Source organism: Taudactylus pleione, unplaced genomic scaffold (genome assembly GCF_031769625.1).
Source record: "Taudactylus pleione unplaced genomic scaffold, aTauple2 ptg000642l, whole genome shotgun sequence".
Classification (NCBI taxonomy): domain Eukaryota; kingdom Metazoa; phylum Chordata; class Amphibia; order Anura; family Myobatrachidae; genus Taudactylus; species Taudactylus pleione.
Window position 1 is genome coordinate 2,961,663 of NW_028285044.1, and position 20,523 is coordinate 2,982,185.

A 20,523-nucleotide genomic window follows, 5' to 3' on the forward strand; every position below is an offset into this window, starting at 1 on the left:
TATTGTGGACAGTTGATTGCCTATCGGATACAGTTAGCTGGAGCAGGACCAGCAAATGTGGGGTTGCCTAATATCAGTGGCATTGTGAGGGGTGGATACAAACTCTGAGCTGTATAGTGTCACAAGCCGCCGCACTGCTAATGCTGTGCAAAGCGAATGCCGGGCCTGTGTTCGCTGAAAACTCCGCCTACCTCCTGTCCATCATTCTGGGATCAATCTGGAGTGGCTCCTGTGTCCATATCCTTCGTCCTTGAACGCTGCTCCGATGCCGGTGATAGCGTTTCACGTGTTTCTGGTTCTGGTATTGTCTCCTGTTATCCAGTCAAGTATCCAGTCCTTCTGCTTGTCTTGTATACCTGCCGTTTGTGTCATCGGGGAGGCACGGTTCGCATACAATCTACCTGCCATTTGTGTCATCCAGACGGCACGGTCCGCACTCCAGCGTCCTCAGTAAGCAAGCCAGCATACTCGCGCTTGTATGAACCCGGCGGCACAGGCCGCTGTCCAGCGTCAGCTGTTTGTGTCAACCCGGCGGCACAGGCCGCACTCCAGCGTCCTCAGTATGCAAGCCAGCGTACTTGCGCTTTTGTCAACCCGGTGGCACAGGCCGCACTCCAGTGTCAGCTGCATTTGTCAACCTTGCGGTAAAGGTTGCACTCCATTTTCCTCAGTATGCAAGCTAGCGTACTTGCGCTTGTGTCAACCCGGTGGCACAGGCCGCACTCTAGTGTCAGCTGCTTGTGTCAACCCAGCAGCACAGGCCGCACTCCAGCACCAGTGGCTTGTGTCAACTTGGCGGCACGAGTCGCAATCCAGCGTATTTCCTACAGTCATCTGTTACAGCAGCTAGCCAAGGCACTCTCAGCCCTCAAAGCTGCTACCTGCCCAAAGTTCGCATCTCATCTTCTTGCCCACAGGCCACAGCCAGCCAAGGCACTTCTAGCCCTCAAGGCTGCTACCGGCCCAAAAGGCCGCATATCATCTTCTGGCCCACAGGCCGCAGCCAGCCAAGGCACTTCCCGCTATCAAGGCTGCTACCGGCCCAAAGGCCGTATCACATCCTACAAGCTCACAGGCTTCAGCCACTCTATCCTATCAGCTGTTTAAGCTGTTACACGGCCGCATCTAGCCAAGATATACCTGCCCTCAAGGCGGTTGCAGGACTTTCTTACTAACATATAACCAACGTCCTTAACATTATATATTTTTTTCAGGATATTGTCGTGGTCCTCAATTATGGAGTCTTGTCAGACTCCGGCCCAGTTTCTGGCTGGTCAAATCCAGATACTGACACAGAAGGTCTAGGAACTGTCTCTATGGGTGAAGGAGTCTCGTGGTGCTACTGCCCCCACTGTAGTAGAACCAAAATTAAATTTACCTGATCGGTACTTCGGAAACCGCAAGGATTTTTTTAATTTTAGAGAGAGCTATAAGCTTTACTTCAGGCTCCGGCCCAGGTCCTCAGGTTCTGAGACCCAACAAGTAGGAATTATCTCATTATTAAAGGGCGATCCACAAACCTGGGCCTTTGGTCTTCCCTCAACCTGTCTGGCCCTACAGACAGTTGAGGCATTTTTTGCTGCATTAGGGTTACTCTACGATGACCCGGATAAAGCGGCCATGGCGGAGGCAAATCTGAGGTAGCTGAAGACTACTGTATGGAGTTCCGTAAATGGGCTGTCAACGCAGGCTGGAATGACCCAGCCTTGCGAAGCCAGTTTTGTTTGGGTTTATCGGACGAAATCAAGGATATCCTAGTCCAGTATCCTGCTCCGAGTTCCTTGGACGACCTCAAGAACCTGGCTATTGATGTCGGGAACGTTGAGTAGAGAAGAAGTTACGTTCTCAACACCCTCGGTTTCTGTTATGGATGGCTCCATCCGAGTCAGAGGAACCTATGCAGCTGGGAGCATTTTGTCCTCTGGCCAAAGAGAAACATAGAAGATGCTCGTTGGGTTTATGTCTTTACTGCAGTGGTAGAGATCATGTTGCCCAGCTTTCTCCTCTAAAGTTGTGAAGAGGCAAGGTCTAGGTGAACTAGGGGAGTTACATCTAGGTCTTGCATCCATCTCCCCAGAAAATTATGTCCTTATAACTGCAGTTATCCATCAATCCAACACGCAAGTCTCCGTTCCTGCATTTGTCCATAGTGGTGCAGCGGATCATTTCATGGACATGTCCTTTTCCAAACTTTGTCTCTGACCCCGCTGCCACTATCCACTCCTGTGCCGGTGAGGTGATTGGAATGGACAGAACCAGTCTTTCTGAGGCCCCAGTGCTCTTCCAGACTCCTCCTTTGCAGCTGTTGATTGGTGACCTACATCGAGAGGAATTGTCGCTTCTTCTCCTACAGTGTCCTTTGGCCCCAGTGGTTTTGATGTTACCCTGGCTGAATAAACATAACCCCATGATCCAGTGGCAGACTGGTGAAATTTTTTCAATGTCTGTCCCGACCTATTCGTCTACCTGCTACTGTCGCCTCATCATTTCCGGCTCCATATCGTGACCTTGCCGAGGTTTTTTCTAAGAAAAACGCTGATGTCCTGCCACCTGACTGACCCTTCGACTGCACCATCGATTTGTTACTCGGTGCTAAGCTTCCCAAGGGCAGATTACATGCTTTGGGCCTGATTCAGAGCCGCTCGTAAGCGGGCGCTCGTTCGCTCCGAGCGATGTTTGCCCAACTGCGCATGCGTACGGCTCGTTATACGCATGCGTAAACCAGTCAGTGCGGTCGAAATTCATGTGCTCGCAAAATAGCGAATGCCTGATAATTTGAGTGACAGAAGGAGGCGTTTGTGGGTGGTAACAGGGGAAGGTGCTTGAAAAGGGGGAGTGGAGATCCGAACGCAGGCGTGCTTAAAAGGTCAAAACGGGCGTTTTATGGGTGTGCATAATTAATACAGCAGCGTCATTGACCACGTCACTGGGTTATTTTATAGCCAGAACTGCTCGCAAAATTGTGGTAGCAAAAACCAACCACAAGAATAGCGAGCAGTTCATACCCTGGTCGATGTACTCGATTAATCTAATAAATAGCGGACATGACGTAGGATGCGAGCGCCCAGGGGGCGTAGTTTCCAAAAAAACGACCGCAAGTTTTGTACGCTCGTTCAGACCTAGAGGCGTGAACAGACTGCAAAGAGCGAACGGTTCATTTGAATAGCCACCCCTATTTTCTGGACGAGCGAGCGCTAATTGCGTCCGGCTCTGAATCAGGCCCTTTGTCCATTCCGGACGATAAAACCATGCAGGAATACATTCAGGAGGCTCTGGATAAAGGATTCATTTGTCCGTCCAAATCCCCAGTGGGCGCGGGATTCTTCTTTGTCCAGAAGAAAGATGGATCTCTCCGACCCTACTTTGACTTACGTGGACTGAACAAAATCACAGTCAAGAATGCATATCCCTTGCCACTCAACTCTGTGCTCTTTGACCAACTGAGTGAGGCACCCATCTTCTCTAAGATTGATCTCAGAGGCACATATAACCTCATTCGCATCAGAGAAGGGGATGAGTGGAAGACAGCCTTTAACACCCATTCAGGACATTTCGAGTACCTAGTTATGCCGCTTGGCCTCCAACGCCCCAGCCGTGTTTCAAGTTTTTGTTAATGAGGTGTTAAGGGATTTCTTGGGAGTCTTTGCAATGGTTTATTTAGATGACATCCTCATCTATTCTAAGTCTGTGGAGGAACATCGGAGACATGTCAGGCAGATCTTGCGAAGATTACTGGATAACAATCTGTATGCCAAACTGGAAAAGTGCCAGTTTGATGGTAAGGAGGTGTCATTCTTGGGCTACAGTATTTCTTCGCAAGGTTTCTCCATGGATCCTGGCAAGGTGAAGACCATCCAGAACTGGGAGCAACCCACTACGTTGAAGGTCAATCAGCGAGTTCTAGGCTTTGCAAATTATTATCACAGATTCATTAAGTCCTTTTCTGCCATAGTCTTCCCTATCATGGAGCGAACCAAAAAAAGGGCTGAGGTTGCAAAATGGTCGCTGGAGCCATTCAAGGCTTTGACACTTTGAAAGCAGCTTTTGTGTCTGCTCCTGTCTTCCGACATCTGACATCTGAATCCAGGGCTCCCGTTCGTTATCGAGGTCGACGCGTCCGAGATTGGAGTCAGGGCTATCCTTTCTCAGAAAGATATCAAGGATGGTAAACTGAACCCGTGTGCTTTCTTCTCCAGGAAATTCGGGTTTGGCGGAGAAGAACTATGACGTTGGCAACCGAGAGCTGTTGGCTATTAAGTAGGCCTTTGAGGACTGGAGACATTGATTAGAGGGGGCTAATCATGTAGTGACAGTTCTCACAGATCTGGCCTACATAGAGATGGCAAAAAGGTTGAACACGAGGCAGGCACGATGGGCTCTTTTCCTCACCCGCTTTAATTATGTGATTTCGTTCCGACCTGGATCCAATATTATTAAAGCGGACGCCCTGTCTCGAAGCTTCTCCTTCAGTCAACCCTCCAGAGCTTTGAAAGAAACCATCATTCCGGCTTCCAGGATCCATTGTATGTTTACAAATAAGATTATGTACAGGATACTTATGATTAAAGGTTGATTAATACAATATTTTATATATTTTTTAATAACTAAGGTATTTTACTTATATGTATATGTGATTCATTTACACCACTATAGCGCTGCTTATATTTTCCTTGTCTTTTTAATATTGGGTGGGCTATCCATTTGCAGCTGCATTCGGTGGTCTACAGAGATATCACTACCTCCCAGCGTCTAGTTTAATACTGTGGTGTACGTACATTTTGTATTATTGCCCAAGTAAATCCTGTGGCCTTTCGAATGAGCCGAAGACTCTTAGGATCAATAATACCTTTCATTGCTCCCTCCTGAAACCGGTGTTTCCTCCAAGTTTACTCCTAGACGTTCGATCAGGCCTCCACCGGTACTCGTCCAAGGGTGCCAGGTGTTTGTCAAGGAGAAGATCCTAGACCAGTGTTGGCTAACCTTGACACTCCAGCTGTTGTGGAACTATATATCCCAGCATGCCCTGCCACAGTTTTAGCATGCCCTAATAGCAAAACTGTAGCAGTGCATGCTGGGTTATGTAGTTCCATAACAGCTGGAGTGTCAAGGTTAGCCAACACTGTCCTAGACACCAGAATTTCCCGTGGACGTCTTCAGTTTTTGGTCCACTGGAAAGGGTATGGACCAGAGGAGTGTTCCTGGGTCCCAGAAAGTTTGTTGCATGCTCCTACTCTGAAGGGAAGATTCTTCCAAGACTTTCCAGACAAACCAGGGTCTAGGGGTTCCGTAACCCCTCGTCAACAGGGGGTACTGTCACAAGCCGCCGCACTGCTACTGCTGTGCAAAGCGAACGCCAGGCCAGCGTTCGCTGAACACTCCGCCTACCTCCTGTCCATCATTCTGGGATCGATCCGGATTGGCTCCTGTGTCCATGTCCTTCGGCCTTCGAACGCTGCTCCGATGCTGATGATAGCGTTTCACGTGTTTCCGGTTGTGGCATTGTCCCCTGTTATCCAGTCGAGTATCCAGCACTTCTGCTTGTCTTGTATACCTGCAGTTTGTGTCATCCAGACGGCTTGGTCCGCACTCTTGAGTCCTCAGTACACAAGCCAGTGTACTCGCGCTTGTGTCAACCTGGCAGCACAGGCCGCACTCCAATGTCCTCAGTACGCAAGCCAGCATACTCGCGCTTGTGTCAACCCGGCGGCACAGGCTGCACTCCAGCATCCTCAGTACGCAAGCCAGCGTACTCGCACTTGTGTCAACCTGGCGGCACAAGCCACACTCCAGCGTCAGCTGCTTGTGTCAACCCAGCGACACAGGCTGCACTCCAGCACCAGTGGCTTGTGTCAACTTGGCGGCATGGGTCGCAATCCAGGGTATTTCCTACAGTCTTCTGTTACAGCAGCTAGCCAAGGCACTCTCAGCCCTCAACGCTATTACCGGCCCAAAGGCTGCATCTCATCTTCTGGCCCACAGGCCACAGCCAGCCAAGGCACTTCCAGCCCTCAAGGCTGCTACCGGCGTAAAGGCCACAGCCAGCCAAGACACTTTCAGCCCTCAAGGCTGCTACCGGCCCAAAGGCCGTATCACATCCTACAAGCTCACAGGCTTCAGCCACTCTATCCTATCAGGATAGGACAGGCCTCGCATGCAGATGTATGGTCTGTGCATACACAGCTGGATTCTTGCATTAGCATAAGAAAGTAAGAAGCCTGATGCAGGCATAAGGAAAAGCAGATGCGTGCGACTCAGTATCAGGTCTTCTATGCATTGTTACTGCTGGGTGTGAGCTAAGATTCCTACAACACATTAGTCCCCAGTCCCTCTGTTCTCTACTGCCTGACAAGGGCTTGGTTAGGCCAGGTTACCACTGAGACACAGGAAAACAGCTGAAATGGGACCTGGAATATTCCTTTGCCCCTGTATTATAACACATTGCTGTCAAAGGCCCTGATTCAGACCCACTCGCAAGTGGGCGTACGCACGTTCGCCGTACGTAAAAAAATATTTAAATTCAAGCACTCGCTCGTTTTTTCCTACGCAGCTAAAAATCCGCCCCAAACTCAGGCGACCCCTCCTCTGACTAACGAGCGTGCCAAATAGCGAGCGTACATCCCCGAAATGGCTTGAAGGGAACGCACGCACAAGTACAAACCGGAAGTGGGACTGTCAGATTCCGATTACCTGCTAGTTTTTTCGGCCTACCTCCCTCAATCGTATCATGCCAATCAATATATCAATTAGCTTAATTTTTTTTTTTTTTCAACACAATGCAATAAACTTTAATCTTGTCCGTGTTTGTATTTGCTCGCAGAATACGTACGGCTGAAACCTTCGCTTTTATTGTTCCAAAGACATGTTAGCCCCAATTAAACAATTGTTCTATTTGTTTGTCTCCCCACAATTTTTCTGTGGTTCATTTCTTTATTTAAATTAGCTTACGCATGTCACTGCATCAAGCCTATCATAACTCTCAAGAGATTTCTGGCCCTGTCGAACACATGACTCATACACTAACCAATAGAATTGGTCCTGTTAATTTCACAAATACATTAGCCAATCAAATTTTTTTTGGGTGCTTTATTAAAAATATTTTGTCAAAAAACACCATTGCCATCATGAGATCCGCCGCATTCACCAGGCGCAAACTGCTGGTGCTGACGGAGGTGATGGACAGGAGGATCACCAGTCAGCCTCCACCCATCTCCAATAGGCGCAAGCGTTCCGCATATGCGGAGGTACTGGAGCGCAGGTGGTCGGACCTGCACCGGCGGACGCCCCGCTTGCTGGCATGCTTTCGCATGCAGATTGCGGAAAGTAAGTGTTCTGGACTGTGGTTTTCAAGTTTTTCTTGTGGGCCCTAACTGCGTGTGCATGTTTTCATGTCTGTCCTATTGAGTCATTGTAGTCATATCTGCATGTGCATGTTTTCATGTCTGTCCTATTGAGTCATTGTAGTCATATCTGCATGTGCATGTTTTCATGTCTGTCCTATTGAGTCATTGTAGTCATATCTGCATGTGCATGTTTTTATGTCTGTCCTATTTTTTTTATTTTATTTTTTTTTTTGGTTTCCTGTTGAAACTAACAACAATTTTTTGCTCATTTTTTAGGGGCACAGCAAACACTACGGCGGCATCGCCACACAAGACGCCGGTCCCGGCCCCTCCAACCCCCAATTCCTCTATTCCCCCCTCCTCCCCAGACCCTGTGGCCGATATTTCTGGACTACTTCCCCTCCAGCCCAATTCCCCCTCTCCTCCATCCGTCCCTCCTCCAAATACCCCCTCCCAGGATCAAGAAAACACCCTGCCCCTCGGGTTGGGGAATTTAGCCACCTCCGAGGTGGTCCAGGGAGTGGCTTCTGGCTCTCTCGTTTTGGAGAACGGTATGTTTTTAAAGTTTATTTTGGACACCACAAACTGTATGTAATCATGTGTCGTCCCCATTTTTTTTTACTTTTTTTCGCCTTAGGGTATTTTTGGGGGTTGTCTGTACCTCTTCCTGCTGATGTCACCATACACATATCACACCTGTGTGCCTTTTTTTAGGGCCCTTGTATTTTGGCATACGACATTTTGGGGTTCTGGGTTTTATCCGTGTAATTTTTTTTTGGCCCTCAAGCTTGTAAGTTTGTGTTTGCTTGTTTTTTGTTTTTTTACAATGTTGCTTCATTATCGATTTATTAATCCCCAAACTTTTGTCACCCACAGAGGAACAGAGGCGTCGGGAAGAGATTCTGAATTGTGTGGGCCGTATGCGGGAGCAGGTCACCGGGCTAATGCAGGGCCTTGAGCATCTGTTGGTCCTCCTTAGGAATTAGTGTTTTTTTTTTTTTTTTTACAAATTGTTTCTTAATAAATCTGTTTAAAATCAAGCTCTGTCTCATGCGTTTGGAGTAAATCCAAGATTCTTTACACTGACATAAGTAGACTCTTAAAGCAAGGTTTGCCCCAGAAACTCACTACAGATTGTGTGTTGTATTTCGAATGCAAACAGGCACAAGAAACACCTCCCAGTACCAATGTCATTTTCCTTTTTTGTGGTGGTCAACATGATAGTTTACACCATTTTTCAGGTTCCTATTTGGTGGCCAAACTGCTCAGGACAATCTTACGAAGGCAACTGATTGTACACGATTCCTTGTTGTGTTGGTTAGTACCCCGAAAACATATTACATTTTAGCTCCACTTGCTTCATTACTGGGTTACCCCTTAGGTAAAATTAACGTTTGGGAGTTTGTTTACACTTGCTTCTAACGTGCCCAAAAAGGAAACAAATTACACTCTCCAAATATTTATTCACAACAGAAATCAAAATCCAAAGTGGTCACTCACAAACAAAACACACAGTGATAATCAGAAAAACTCCACATACCAAAAAAACTAAACAAACACACAACAAATCAAGAACTGGTTGACGAAGGTCCATGTCCACATGATTTCAAAAATATGGCGTTGCAATATTGGTGTCAGAATATATTCCCGAAGTTTCCACAGAAAGGTTTTGGAAGGGTAGCAGGAATTAGTCATCGTGGGAGTGCCAAAGATTATGCAAACAAACAGAAGATGGTGCAAGAATTAATATAAAAAAAGATGAACGTTAAAAAAACGGAACACATTGGGTATACACACTGTTGTTTGATCAATAATTACCTAAAATATCGGGCCACCACATCATCGCGTATGGCCCCCCCACATACTGACCTCCGACCAACCTCGGGGGGGCCATCCTCAGGTAAGGCATCCTCTGGCTGCATTGGAACACCACTCCTTATGGCGATGTTGTGAAATATCCCACACAGGACCACAATTTTCGAAACCATATCCGGCAAATACATGAGCTCGCCACCAGAGCGGTGGAGGCATCTGAATCGGCCTTTTAAAAGGCCGATACAGCGCTCCACCACTTGCCTGGTGGCTGTAAGTGCGGTATTAAACTCACTTTGTGGACCTGGTGTGGGAGCCAAGTAAGGAGTGAGCAGCCAGGGCATGCAAGGGTATCCACTGTCTCCTGTGAAAAAGAATAGACAACATCAGAATCCGCCCTAGATCAACCTGAAATGGCAAGATTGGAATGTAAGGCTTTGGACCCACCCCAAAAGAAAATTCAAAACAACTTAGCTTGATGATACCATCCATTGCTGCTTACATGCCGGGGTATTGTCATGATACGTCCAAACTGAAATTAATCACAAAAATTATTTTACAAATTTCACTCTGTGCATTTTTGTTTCTAAATTTTGTGCTAGACCAAACTTAAAATATGCGAAACACACATTTGGCAAAAGTGCAAAACGACATTGCACACAGTACATCAAAATGGGTTGAAATGTTTGCACAAAAAGCGAAAGGGCAACCTCAAAAATATAAAAATGATTAATAAGCATTTTAAAAAGTGCTAATTAGTTCGCAAATACAAGTCACAATAGTAAGTAGTAAAAATGCGCTAATTAGTTCGCAAATACAAGTCACAATAGTAAGTAGTAAAAATGCGCTAATTAGTTCGCAAATACAAGTCACAATAGTAAGTAGTAAAAATGCGCTAATTAGTTCGCAAATACAAGTCACAATAGTAAGTAGTAAAAATGCGCTAATTAGTTCGCAAATACAAGTCACAATAGTAAGTAGTAAAAATGCGCTAATTAGTTCGCAAATACAAGATAAAAAATGGACTTACCAAGAGCAAATATATAAGAGTCCAAATCAAAAGGTCTTTGGGTCCGAAATTAATCAAAAGCTAAAATAGATGAAAATAGGGATCCAAAATTTAAAAAAACGAAGAAACACAATGAAACAACAATTGATCAAAAGTTAGACTTCACAAAACTTACCAAATCAAGAAACGAGGTCCAAAAAATAAAAAGCAAAAAAGAGAACGGAAAATAAAAACGCAAATCTACCAAACAAAATAATCTCCAAACGCCAACTCCTTTATACGCAAACAATACACTCCAGCCAAGGTAACCGCCAACAATCCAAAAACGCCACCTCGACTCGAGACACACCAAGCCATAAATAGTGTTTCGTTTCCCGCACAAATTAAGGAGGGATCATAGGAACGCACAATCAATGATGCGGCCGCAAAATAAGGACGCATGCATAAATACGTCACGAAAACACATTTAAATTCTGGTGTATTTCTTGTTTGGACCTCAGACATGGCGACAGACCAGGGAAACAATGCCCAAGAGTCAGGCGGTAAGTCTTTCATGCATTTTGTATCAATGATTAATTTGAAACATAAGATTGGCCAAGTTGTGATTTTGTGAAATCTGAATATTTACACAAATAGGTGAGGAGGATGACATGGAAGAGGCTGCTGGGCCCAGTATTCCGGCCAAAGCTGCCAAAAAAAAAAGGCAGCCACATTTCACAAGAAAGGAGATGGAGGTTTTGATACAGAAGTGTGTGGACATCCTGCCACAGGCAGACAGGAATATGAGTCTAAGCCAGAAGGGGAGAATGTGGGAAGAGGTAGCCGTTGCTGTCAATAGGGTGGGTGATTATGTCCGTCTAGCCCGGGATGTCAAACGGCGGTAAGTAAACACTTGCCCCCCCTAAAAACAAACACCATTCTAAACAAAAGGATAATGGCTTCCATTTTTTCCCACAGATGGGGCGACTTCAAATATCGCCTAAAGCAAAAACTCGCGGACAGGGCTAGGCATGCAAGGGGGACAGGTGGGGGTCCCACCCCTGTGTCATTGGAGTTGACGGATTTAGAAGAGCTGGCACAGGGGTGTGTGCAGCCTGTGGAGGTGTTTGGCGTGTCCAACATGGATACGGACATGCCAGACTTTGCGGCTCCTCATGTTGTCCCAGGTAAATCTTTTGATGTCATCAACTCTGAAATGTTATTGTGCCAATATGTAGATTCTAATGTGAGGCTTTTCTCTTTTTTCCTAACAGAGACACAGGCGGATGAGTCTGCTCCAGAGGGGAGCCTTGGCCGCCGAATTTCTGCTGGCTTGGCAGGGGAGGAACCAGTACATCCGGCTGAGGACCCTGCAGAAGCCAGTCCAGGGCAATCCCCCTCGCAGGCAGTGTCCCTCCTCACAGAACTCAATTTCAAATCAGATTTCCATACGGAGATTCTGCAGAGGATGGACGCCAGTCTGGTACGGGTGGCTGAGGCCCTGGAGCAAAATGCTGCGGCCAACGTGACCATTGGTCAGGCCCTGGCGGAAAATACCAGGGCCAACATCCGCATCGCCAATGCCCTGGAGCAGCTCGTTCGCCAGCACATGGTGGAGCCGACCTCCCTTCCTGCCGGAACATCAGGATCCTCCACCTCTGGCACAACATCAGCCAATCCTCCAAATGTGCCTAGCCCTGTGCCTAGTCCAGAGGCCACAACATCTGCCTCTGGACAGGCCAGCCCGATGACATCCCGGACCCGGTCTGGCGCCCTCCCTCCCCCATCCAAACGGGTGAAAAAACGGTGACAGCAATGGTGACTTTTCCCACAATCCTTCTGTGCTTGGCTCATATTCCTTTCTGGTCAAAACTTCCCTCTCCTTTCTTGTGAAATGTTTTTAAATTTTGGATGTATGTTTATGTCAACAGTTATGTTGGGCCAATTTGTTTGATTTTGGGACATATCTTTGGCAAAAAAAGATGTCCCCAATATTTTAATTTTTTATTTTTTTGTTTGAGCAATAAATTGAAACAAAAAATCTGACATTGGATTGTGAAATTATTGTACAAATGGGTTACATTTAATCCTGGACCAAAAGGCAAAAAAAAAGAAAAATTAAAAAAAAAAAGAAATGGGCTCTTTAAGGAACGTTTAAAAAATCATATAACGAGGCAAATTCAAGAGGTAAAAATAAAATGGTGCGAAAATTAAAACATGATGACATTATTGTTACAATAGGCCCTAACCACCAAATTGAGGGCAAAATAAACCCCCACAAATGTACGCAAATTGATTGTGTCATCCTGACATTAGCAGCTCTGAGTTCCACCTGCGTACGGTTTTGTGCTATCCCAAAAAACTGATTTCAAAACACATACCAAGCCGGTTTTCAATCCAACACTAATTGCTTTTCAGCCCTCCCGCGATTAATGGCAACATCGTGGAGTCCCGGGACGGAGGAGAAGGCCATCGCCAATGTGGTCGAGTAATCCAGACCCTAAGCTGTGCGAGCATTTTGAAGGGAAAGAGGATCATCCAGTGACGTATGAGTCGGTCCGAACACATTTTACGCTCGCATTTGCTAATGTATGTACGCCCCAAAAACGCCTCGCCACGCCTGCGTTTTTCCATCTCCACCCCCGTCAACACCCAAAAACGCCCTGTTCTGTCAATCACATTTGACATGTCACTTCCTGTACGGTATTTGACGAGCGAGACCTAAAAAACTCGCAATCTGCCGTACGCACATGCGCAGTGTTACACCGACGCATGCGCGGTTATTCAACATCGGAACGCAACGAGCGTACTGCTGTTTGCGAGTGGCTCTGAATGAGGGCCAAAATCTGTTATTCATTAGCCTCAATTTACTAATCAGGATAATAATTTTTTTTTTTTCAGCTCTACAATACTTTAGAGCATTTCTTGGAGACAATATTAACATGAAGTAATTTGTCAGCTACAGGTGTAAGCACTAAACACAGGTGCACACAGGAGGACATTACACATGTATACACACCGATACTGTCTCACCGATTTTAGGAAGGTCTCACGACTTTTCCAGGCAAGTTCAGTTGTTTTATCCCAGTTTTCTTCTTTCTGAACCAAAAATGTAAGTCTTTTATGTATAAGTTTAGGGAATCATTGGTGAGAAAGAATGCAATGCAATAGCATAGATAGTCCAAAACTCACAGAACACTTCATAGGAAATCATTTTATACAAATAGATCGCCTGATTCAGACCCTTTCGCTAGCGCATAGCACTCGCAAGCGGGTCAATAGCCAGGCAGTGCGCACGCGTGAGCCCTGGAGCGAGTGAGAAATCACTCACTCCAGGGCGTGCTACAAGACAGGGCGGCTGTTGATGTTGATCGACAGCTTGCCTCGTTTTGTAGGCGGGTCGGGGGGTGGCTGGACAAACGGAGGCGTTCCCGAAGGAACGCCTGCCGTTTGTGGGTGGCCCTACTGACATCACACGTGATGTCAGTAGTGAACATCCTGCTCTATTAGAGCAGGAAGTTCACTGGGGCTTGCAGTGGACGAGACCCTACCACAAGGGTCTCGTCGCAAGCCCAATGGTCCCTATAATCGCTACCATTGCTAGGCCGCCCGCTAAAGCTGTGGCTAGTCACCCACAGCTTAGCAAGCGGCCTGGAGGCCGGGGTAAAAAAAAAAAAAACGGCCCACCCTGATTCAGAACGAGCGCTCGCAAATAGCGTGCACCTCTGAATCAGGGCCAGAGTTCACACTTTCTAATGAAAGATCACACCAATAAACACCGGATAAATCACAACAGGGATTCACAAGGGACAGTGATATTTATTACAGAACACTGTTGTATACAGAAATACAGCACAAACTTTGCCCAGTACTATTTCTCTTATTCAAGTAAGATTTCTATAGACAGAGCGACACACTCAGATGATGCACTTGCACAGCAGCAATGTGTACCTACAATGTATTATACAATGTATTATACAATGTATACCTCCAAAATGCTCACATTGGGCTTGATTCAGAGCCGCACGTAAGCGACCGCTCGTTCGCTCCGAGCGATGTTCGCACAACCGCGCATGCGTATGGTTCGTAATGTGCATGCGCCAACCAGTCAGTGCGGTCGGAAATCGAGCGCTCGCAAAATAGCGAGTGCCTGCTAATTTGAGTGACAGGATGAGGCGTTTGTGGGTGGTAACAGGGGAAGGTGCTTGAAAACGGGGAGTGGTGATCCGAACGCAGGCATGCCAAACAGTCAAAACGGGCGTTTTAAGGGTGTACATAATTAACAAAGCAGCGTCATCGGCCACGTCACTTGGTTGTCTCTTCCACAAGCACTGCGAGCAGTTCAGACGCCTTTCGATGTACTCGATTAATCTAATAAATAGCGGAGATGATGTAGGATGCGAGCGGCCAGGGGGCGTCTTTACAAAATAGCGAGCGCATGTTTCATTCGCTCGCTCAGACATAGAGGCGTCAACAGACCGCAAAGAGCGAGCGCTCAATTTAAATATCCGGCCCCTTTTTCTGAACGAGCGAGCGCAAATAGCGTCCGGCTCTGAATCAGGCCCTCTGTTGTATACAGAAATATAGCACAAACTTTGCCCAGTACTATTTCTCTTATTCAAGGAAGATTTCTATAGACAGAGCGACACACTCAGATGATGCACTTGCACAGCAGCAATGTGTTCCTACAATGTATTATACAATGTATACCTCCATAATTCTCACATTGGGCCTGATTCAGAGCTGCATGCAAGCCGGCTGCAAGCTGAAAAATAAATGTGGATCCTCAACAGTATTTAAAGTTAGCCACGTGGATGCGGCCACACCACCTCCATCCATCTGCTTTTTTCTGTACCAATTTGCTCCAGCCCTATCCATAGAATCAGATGGATCTCTGGGCCTGATTCAGACCCGCTCGCGAGCGCTGAGTGCTCGCAAGCGGGTCGATGTTGGCCCAGTGCGCATGCGCACGATGGCGGCGGCTCCGTCGTGCGCATGCGCGAGACCCGGATAGCGACGGGCAAACCGTCGCTCCTGGTCTCATACCAAAGGGGGCGTGCTGTCGATGTTGAGTGACAGCATGCCCCCTTTGGTGGGCAGTTGAGGCATTCCCATGGGAACGCCTTCCGTATGGGGCCGGCCCTACTGACATCACAAGTGATGTCAGTGGGTGGACTTCTTGCTCTGTAAGAGCAAGAAGTCAACTGGGACTTGCGTCAACGAGACCCAACCACAAGGGTCTCGTCGCAAATCCGATGGTCGCGATGGTCTTGACCATCACGACCATCATCCTGGCCGCTCACACTAGCTGTGGGTGGTAACCCACAGCTATGCGAGCGGCCAGGAGGCCGCTCTAAAAATACAATAGGCGGGCACTGATTCAGAGCGAGTGTATGCTTAACTGTACTTGGCCCTCTGCCTACATGCCCATGACACACATGCACATGATCCACTGCTACCCAATTACCCCCATTCAGCTGCAAGAAGAGATGTGGCTGAGATTTGTACAAATATGGATCGCCCGTAGTTACTCATAATTGCATATGCTCAGCTCAGGTGCATGAGTACTGAGAGATATCACATATGCTCAGCTCAGGTGCATGAGTACTGAGAGAAATCACATATGCTCAGCTCAGGTGCATGAGTACTGAGAGATATCACATATGCTCAGCTCAGGTGCATGTGTACTGAGAGAAATCACATATGCTCAGCTCGGGTGCATGAGTACTGAGAGAAATCACATATGCTGAGCTCAGGTGCATGAGTACTGAGAGAAATCACATATGCTCAGCTCGGGTGCATGAGTACTGAGAAAAATCACATATGCTGAGCTCAGGTGCATGAGTACTGAGAGAAATCACATATGCTCAGCTCAGGTGCATGTGTACTGAGAGAAATCACATATGCTCAGCTCAGGTGCATGAGTACTGAGAGAAATCACATATGCTCAGCTCAGGTGCATGTGTACTGAGAGAAATCACATATGCTCAGCTCGGGTGCATGAGTACTGAGAGAAATCACATATGCTGAGCTCAGGTGCATGAGTACTGAGAGAAATCACATATGCTGAGCTCAGGTGCATGAGTACTGAGAGAAATCACATATGCTCAGCTCGGGTGCATGAGTACTGAGAGAAATCACATATGCTCAGCTCGGGTGCATGAGTACTGAGAAAAATCACATATGCCCAGCTCGGGTGCATGAGTATTGAGAGAAATCACATATGCTCAGCTCAGGTGCATGAGTAATGAGAGAAATCACATATGCTCAGCTCGGGTGCATGAGTACTGAGAGAAATCACATATGCTCAGCTCAGGTGCATGAGTACTGAGAGAAATCACATGTGCTCAGCTCAGGTGCATGAGTACTGAGAGATATCACATATGCTCAGCTCAGGTGCATGAGTACTGAGAGAAATCACATGTGCTCAGTTCGGGTGCATGAGTACTGAGAGAAATCACATGTGCTCAGCTCAGGTGCATGAGTACTGAGAGAAATCACATATGCTCAGCTCAGGTGCATGAGTACTGAGAGATATCACATATGCTCAGCTCAGGTGCATGAGTACTGAGAGAAATCACATGTGCTCAGTTCGGGTGCATGAGTACTGAGAGAAATCACATGTGCTCAGTTCGGGTGCATGTGTACTGAGAGAAATCACAAAATCTGTGCGCAAAATGGACTTGAGCTATTCTGAATCAGGCCCATAGCAATTAAGGGGAATCAGTATGATATCCTGGCGGCCGCATGGCCGGGAGTTCGAATCCCGGCAGCCCGACAAAACTGCAGAGCCCGGCAGCGGAAGCCCGACAACGCTGGAAATCCCGATCGTCCTAAGGTAAGTATCTACTAACCTAACCCTCCTTAGGGGTGCCTAACCATAACCCCCCGTGTGCCTATCCCTAATCCCCCCTCTTGCCTAACCCTAACCCCCCCTTTCCCGCTGCCTAAACCTAAGTCCCCCGGGGGGGTGCCTAACCCTAACCTCCCCCCGGGGTGCCTAACCCTCCCTCCCCCTGGCCTAACCCTGCCGGGGGGGTCCCTAACCCTAAGTCCCCCCAGGGAGCCCTAAACCCAGCCCTCCCCCCCTCGGCTGTCCACTGGCGGCGCCTGGCACCCCTTCGATCGGGATGCCGGGCGCCGGTCTCCTGGCATCGGAAAAATTACAGGCGTCTAGATTTAGACTCTTGTCATTTAACCCTCGCCGGGATAATGCAGTCGGGAAGCCGGCTGTCGGGCTTACGTCAGCCGGCTTCCCTATTGCATCCCCAATTGGGGTGTACTTAGTACAAAATGGAGAAAGTTAGTACAGCATTATATTTTCCAATTAGTGTTCATCACGTGTCCACATCCATACAACATGGCATAATTAATTTAAGGAGAACAATCAAATATAATGAAGTTCTCTTATGAAGAAGTCAAACTATTAGAAAAAGACAAAATAAAAAGGAAATAAACGGCTATATCCAGAATATGAAATGTTGCACTGTGCACTTGGCTAATATTCAGAACCATAACAAACAGATCCAAGAGATCATGGGCTATTCAAAACTATGTATTAGCTGTATAACACAACTAGCTGAACTTTTAGAGCAGAGCCTTAAAGACGAGGATCACAAATGCACATTTTGAATCAGTTATGATCACACACAAACAGAACCTTATCTTGAGCTCCTACTGGTCGCAGTATTTTATCCCGATTAATCCACTCTGGCTCTGGGAATGCTGTCCGTCCCTGATGGAGGTACCAAGTTATTATCAGATATGACTGAATACTTTCCATGACACAAGATGCTTGAATAGTAAATTATTTTCCTTTATTTGTATAAGGGAGAAGAATAAAACATACAACTGGAACAATTCAGTAACCGGAATATAAAGAGGTAAGAGTCCCATCTTGATACACATTGTAATGTAAAGAATATGTTTAATAATCTTTAGGTGCTCAATTTATCCTCATTAACCCCAAATTCTTATGCCAGCTGCTTCTTTGTACACCCTTACCTGTGCCCCTGTCCGATGTGGTGAGGTGTCCCGGCTCCTTACACTTTTAGCTTTTGAACTGCTGAACTCCTGCACAAAGACAAAAATTACCCAGAATACATCCTTAATGTGAAAGCCCAAAGTATCTCCCAAGTTATTCACACTCAGCTACAATATTATTTAGTGAATCACTTTATATTTGACTTTTCCACAGTTCTCTAAATGCTAATTGGCTCATTTTAATAGCATTATATGTATAACTATAAAACAACCTGAGCGAATACAATAAGTACTTTGTTTAATATTGTGTGTGCTTACATTGACTATTATTAATTGTTATTATCACTATTAATACTGCATTCTGGGCCTGATTCAGCATGGATCACTATTCTGCTTATATGCACTCAACTGCATTGCTAATATCAGCGGTGATAAGTAAATGTTTGCATTCGCATTGCGATCGTAGCCTGACATACGGACGCCCACTTCCCCTTACTCTAGGGGAATACTCCTTACTCTACTCGTATACTAGGGCAACATAGTGAAACAGTCGGTAACATCGAGCAACATTGGACAGTTAATGAAGCCCTGACCTTACTCAGGAATTGCTAACTTCTGCGCACGCTATGAGACCTCAGGCAGCGTCTGGTATCGCAGTGGATAATTAATGCGGTGTTGAAATGCACTGGTACGCCTGCGTTCACCCGACCCCTCCCCCCATCACCACCCACAAACGGCACTACCTTTCAATCACTCTACCATGGGTCTGCGTAGTCACTGCGTACGCAATTCCTAACACATCGCCTAGCGCGCGTGGAAGAACAGGGAGAAAGTGGCAGAGCAGGGAGAGGGTGTGAGAGCAGGGTGATAGTATGAGAGCAGGGAGAGGGTGTGAGAGCAGGGTGATAGTATGAGAGCAGGGAGAGTGAGAGAGAGCAGGGAGAGTGAGAGAGAGCAGGGAGAGTGTATGAGAGCAGGGAGAGTGTATGAGAGCAGGGAGAGTGTATGAGAGCAGGGAGAGTGTATGAGAGCAGGGAGAGTGTATGAGAGCAGGGAGAGTGTATGAGAGCAGGGAGAGTGTATGAGAGCAGGGAGAGTGTATGAGAGCAGGGAGAGTGTATGAGAGCAGGGAGAGTGTATGAGAGCAGGGAGAGTGTATGAGAGCAGGGAGAGTGTATGAGAGCAGGGAGAGTGTATGAGAGCAGGGAGAGTGTATGAGAGCAGGGAGAGTGTATGAGAGCAGGGAGATAGTATGAGAGCAGGGAGAGGGTGTGAGAGCAGGGAGAGGGTGTGAGAGCAGGGAGAGGGTGTGAGAGCAGGGAGAGGGTGTGAGAGCAGGGAGAGGGTGTGAGAGCAGGGAGTGTGAGAGAGCACGGAGAGTGTGAGAGAGCAGGGTCTGTGGCGTAACTACTGCCCCCGCAGTGGCTTGGAGGCGCTGGGTAGCTTGGGGGCAACGGGGGCAGTAGTAGTAACTACGGAGGGTGCAGGGGGTGCGGTCGCACCCCCTGCACCCTCCATCTGCCGGGCACCCGCTGAGTGTTACCAGCGGGCGCCCGGCTCCTATTCAAACCCCCGGTGGCAGCCGGAGGACGGAGCTCCCTCCGTCTTCCGGGTCCCGCAGGGCACTATGGGAGTGACATAATGATGTCACTCCCATAGTGCCGAGGAGCGGACGCCGGGGACGGAGCTCAGGAGTGAGCTCCGTCTTCCGGGTCCCGCAGAGCACTATGGAAGTGATATAATGACGTCACTCCCATAGTGCCGAGGAGCGGACGCCGGGGTATGGACGGCAGCAGCACTGGAGCGGGGATAACGGTAAGTGTTTGTGTTTTTTTCTTTTGTGTGCGTGTGTTTGTTTGTGTGCGTGCGGAGGGGGGGAGCAACTACAGGCGGCTAACTACAGGGGGCTAACTACTAGAAAGGGCACTACAAGTGGCTAACTACTAGAAGGGGCACTACAGGGGGCTAACTACAGGGGGCTAACTACTAGAAGGGGCACTACAGGGGGCCCTGCATAATGGGCACTACTACAGGGGGCACTACTTTAATGGGCACTACTACAGTGGGCCCTGCATAATGGGCACTACTACAGGGGGCCCTGCATAATGGGCACTACTACAGGGGGCCCTGCATAATGGGCACTACTACAGGGGGCCCTGCATAATGGGCACTACTACAGGGGGCATTTCAAAAGGGGCACTACTACAGGGGGCATTTCAAAAGGGGCACTACTACAGGGGGCATTTCAAAAGGGGCACTACTACAGGGGGCATTTCAAAAGGGGCACTACTACAGGGGGCATTTCAAAAGGGGCACTACTACAGGGGGCCTTGCATAATGGGCACTAGTATAGGGGGCATTGCATTTTGGGGCACAACTACAGGGGGCACTGTATAAGGG

The 20,523-nt window shown here is 47.5% G+C and overlaps 1 protein-coding gene across 1 annotated transcript in view; it reads right to left on the reverse strand.

Moving 5' to 3' along the window:
- LOC148479008 (uncharacterized) overlaps positions 1–20,523 on the reverse strand; it is a 41,217-nt gene that overhangs the window by 8,647 nt on the left and 12,047 nt on the right. The window contains exons 6-7 of the mRNA XM_088455104.1: positions 18,145–18,213; positions 17,801–17,875 (exon numbers count right to left, since the gene is read on the reverse strand). Coding sequence (XP_088311230.1) covers positions 17,801–17,875; positions 18,145–18,213 — 144 coding nt within the window. The remainder of the gene's footprint in view (positions 1–17,800; positions 17,876–18,144; positions 18,214–20,523) is intronic.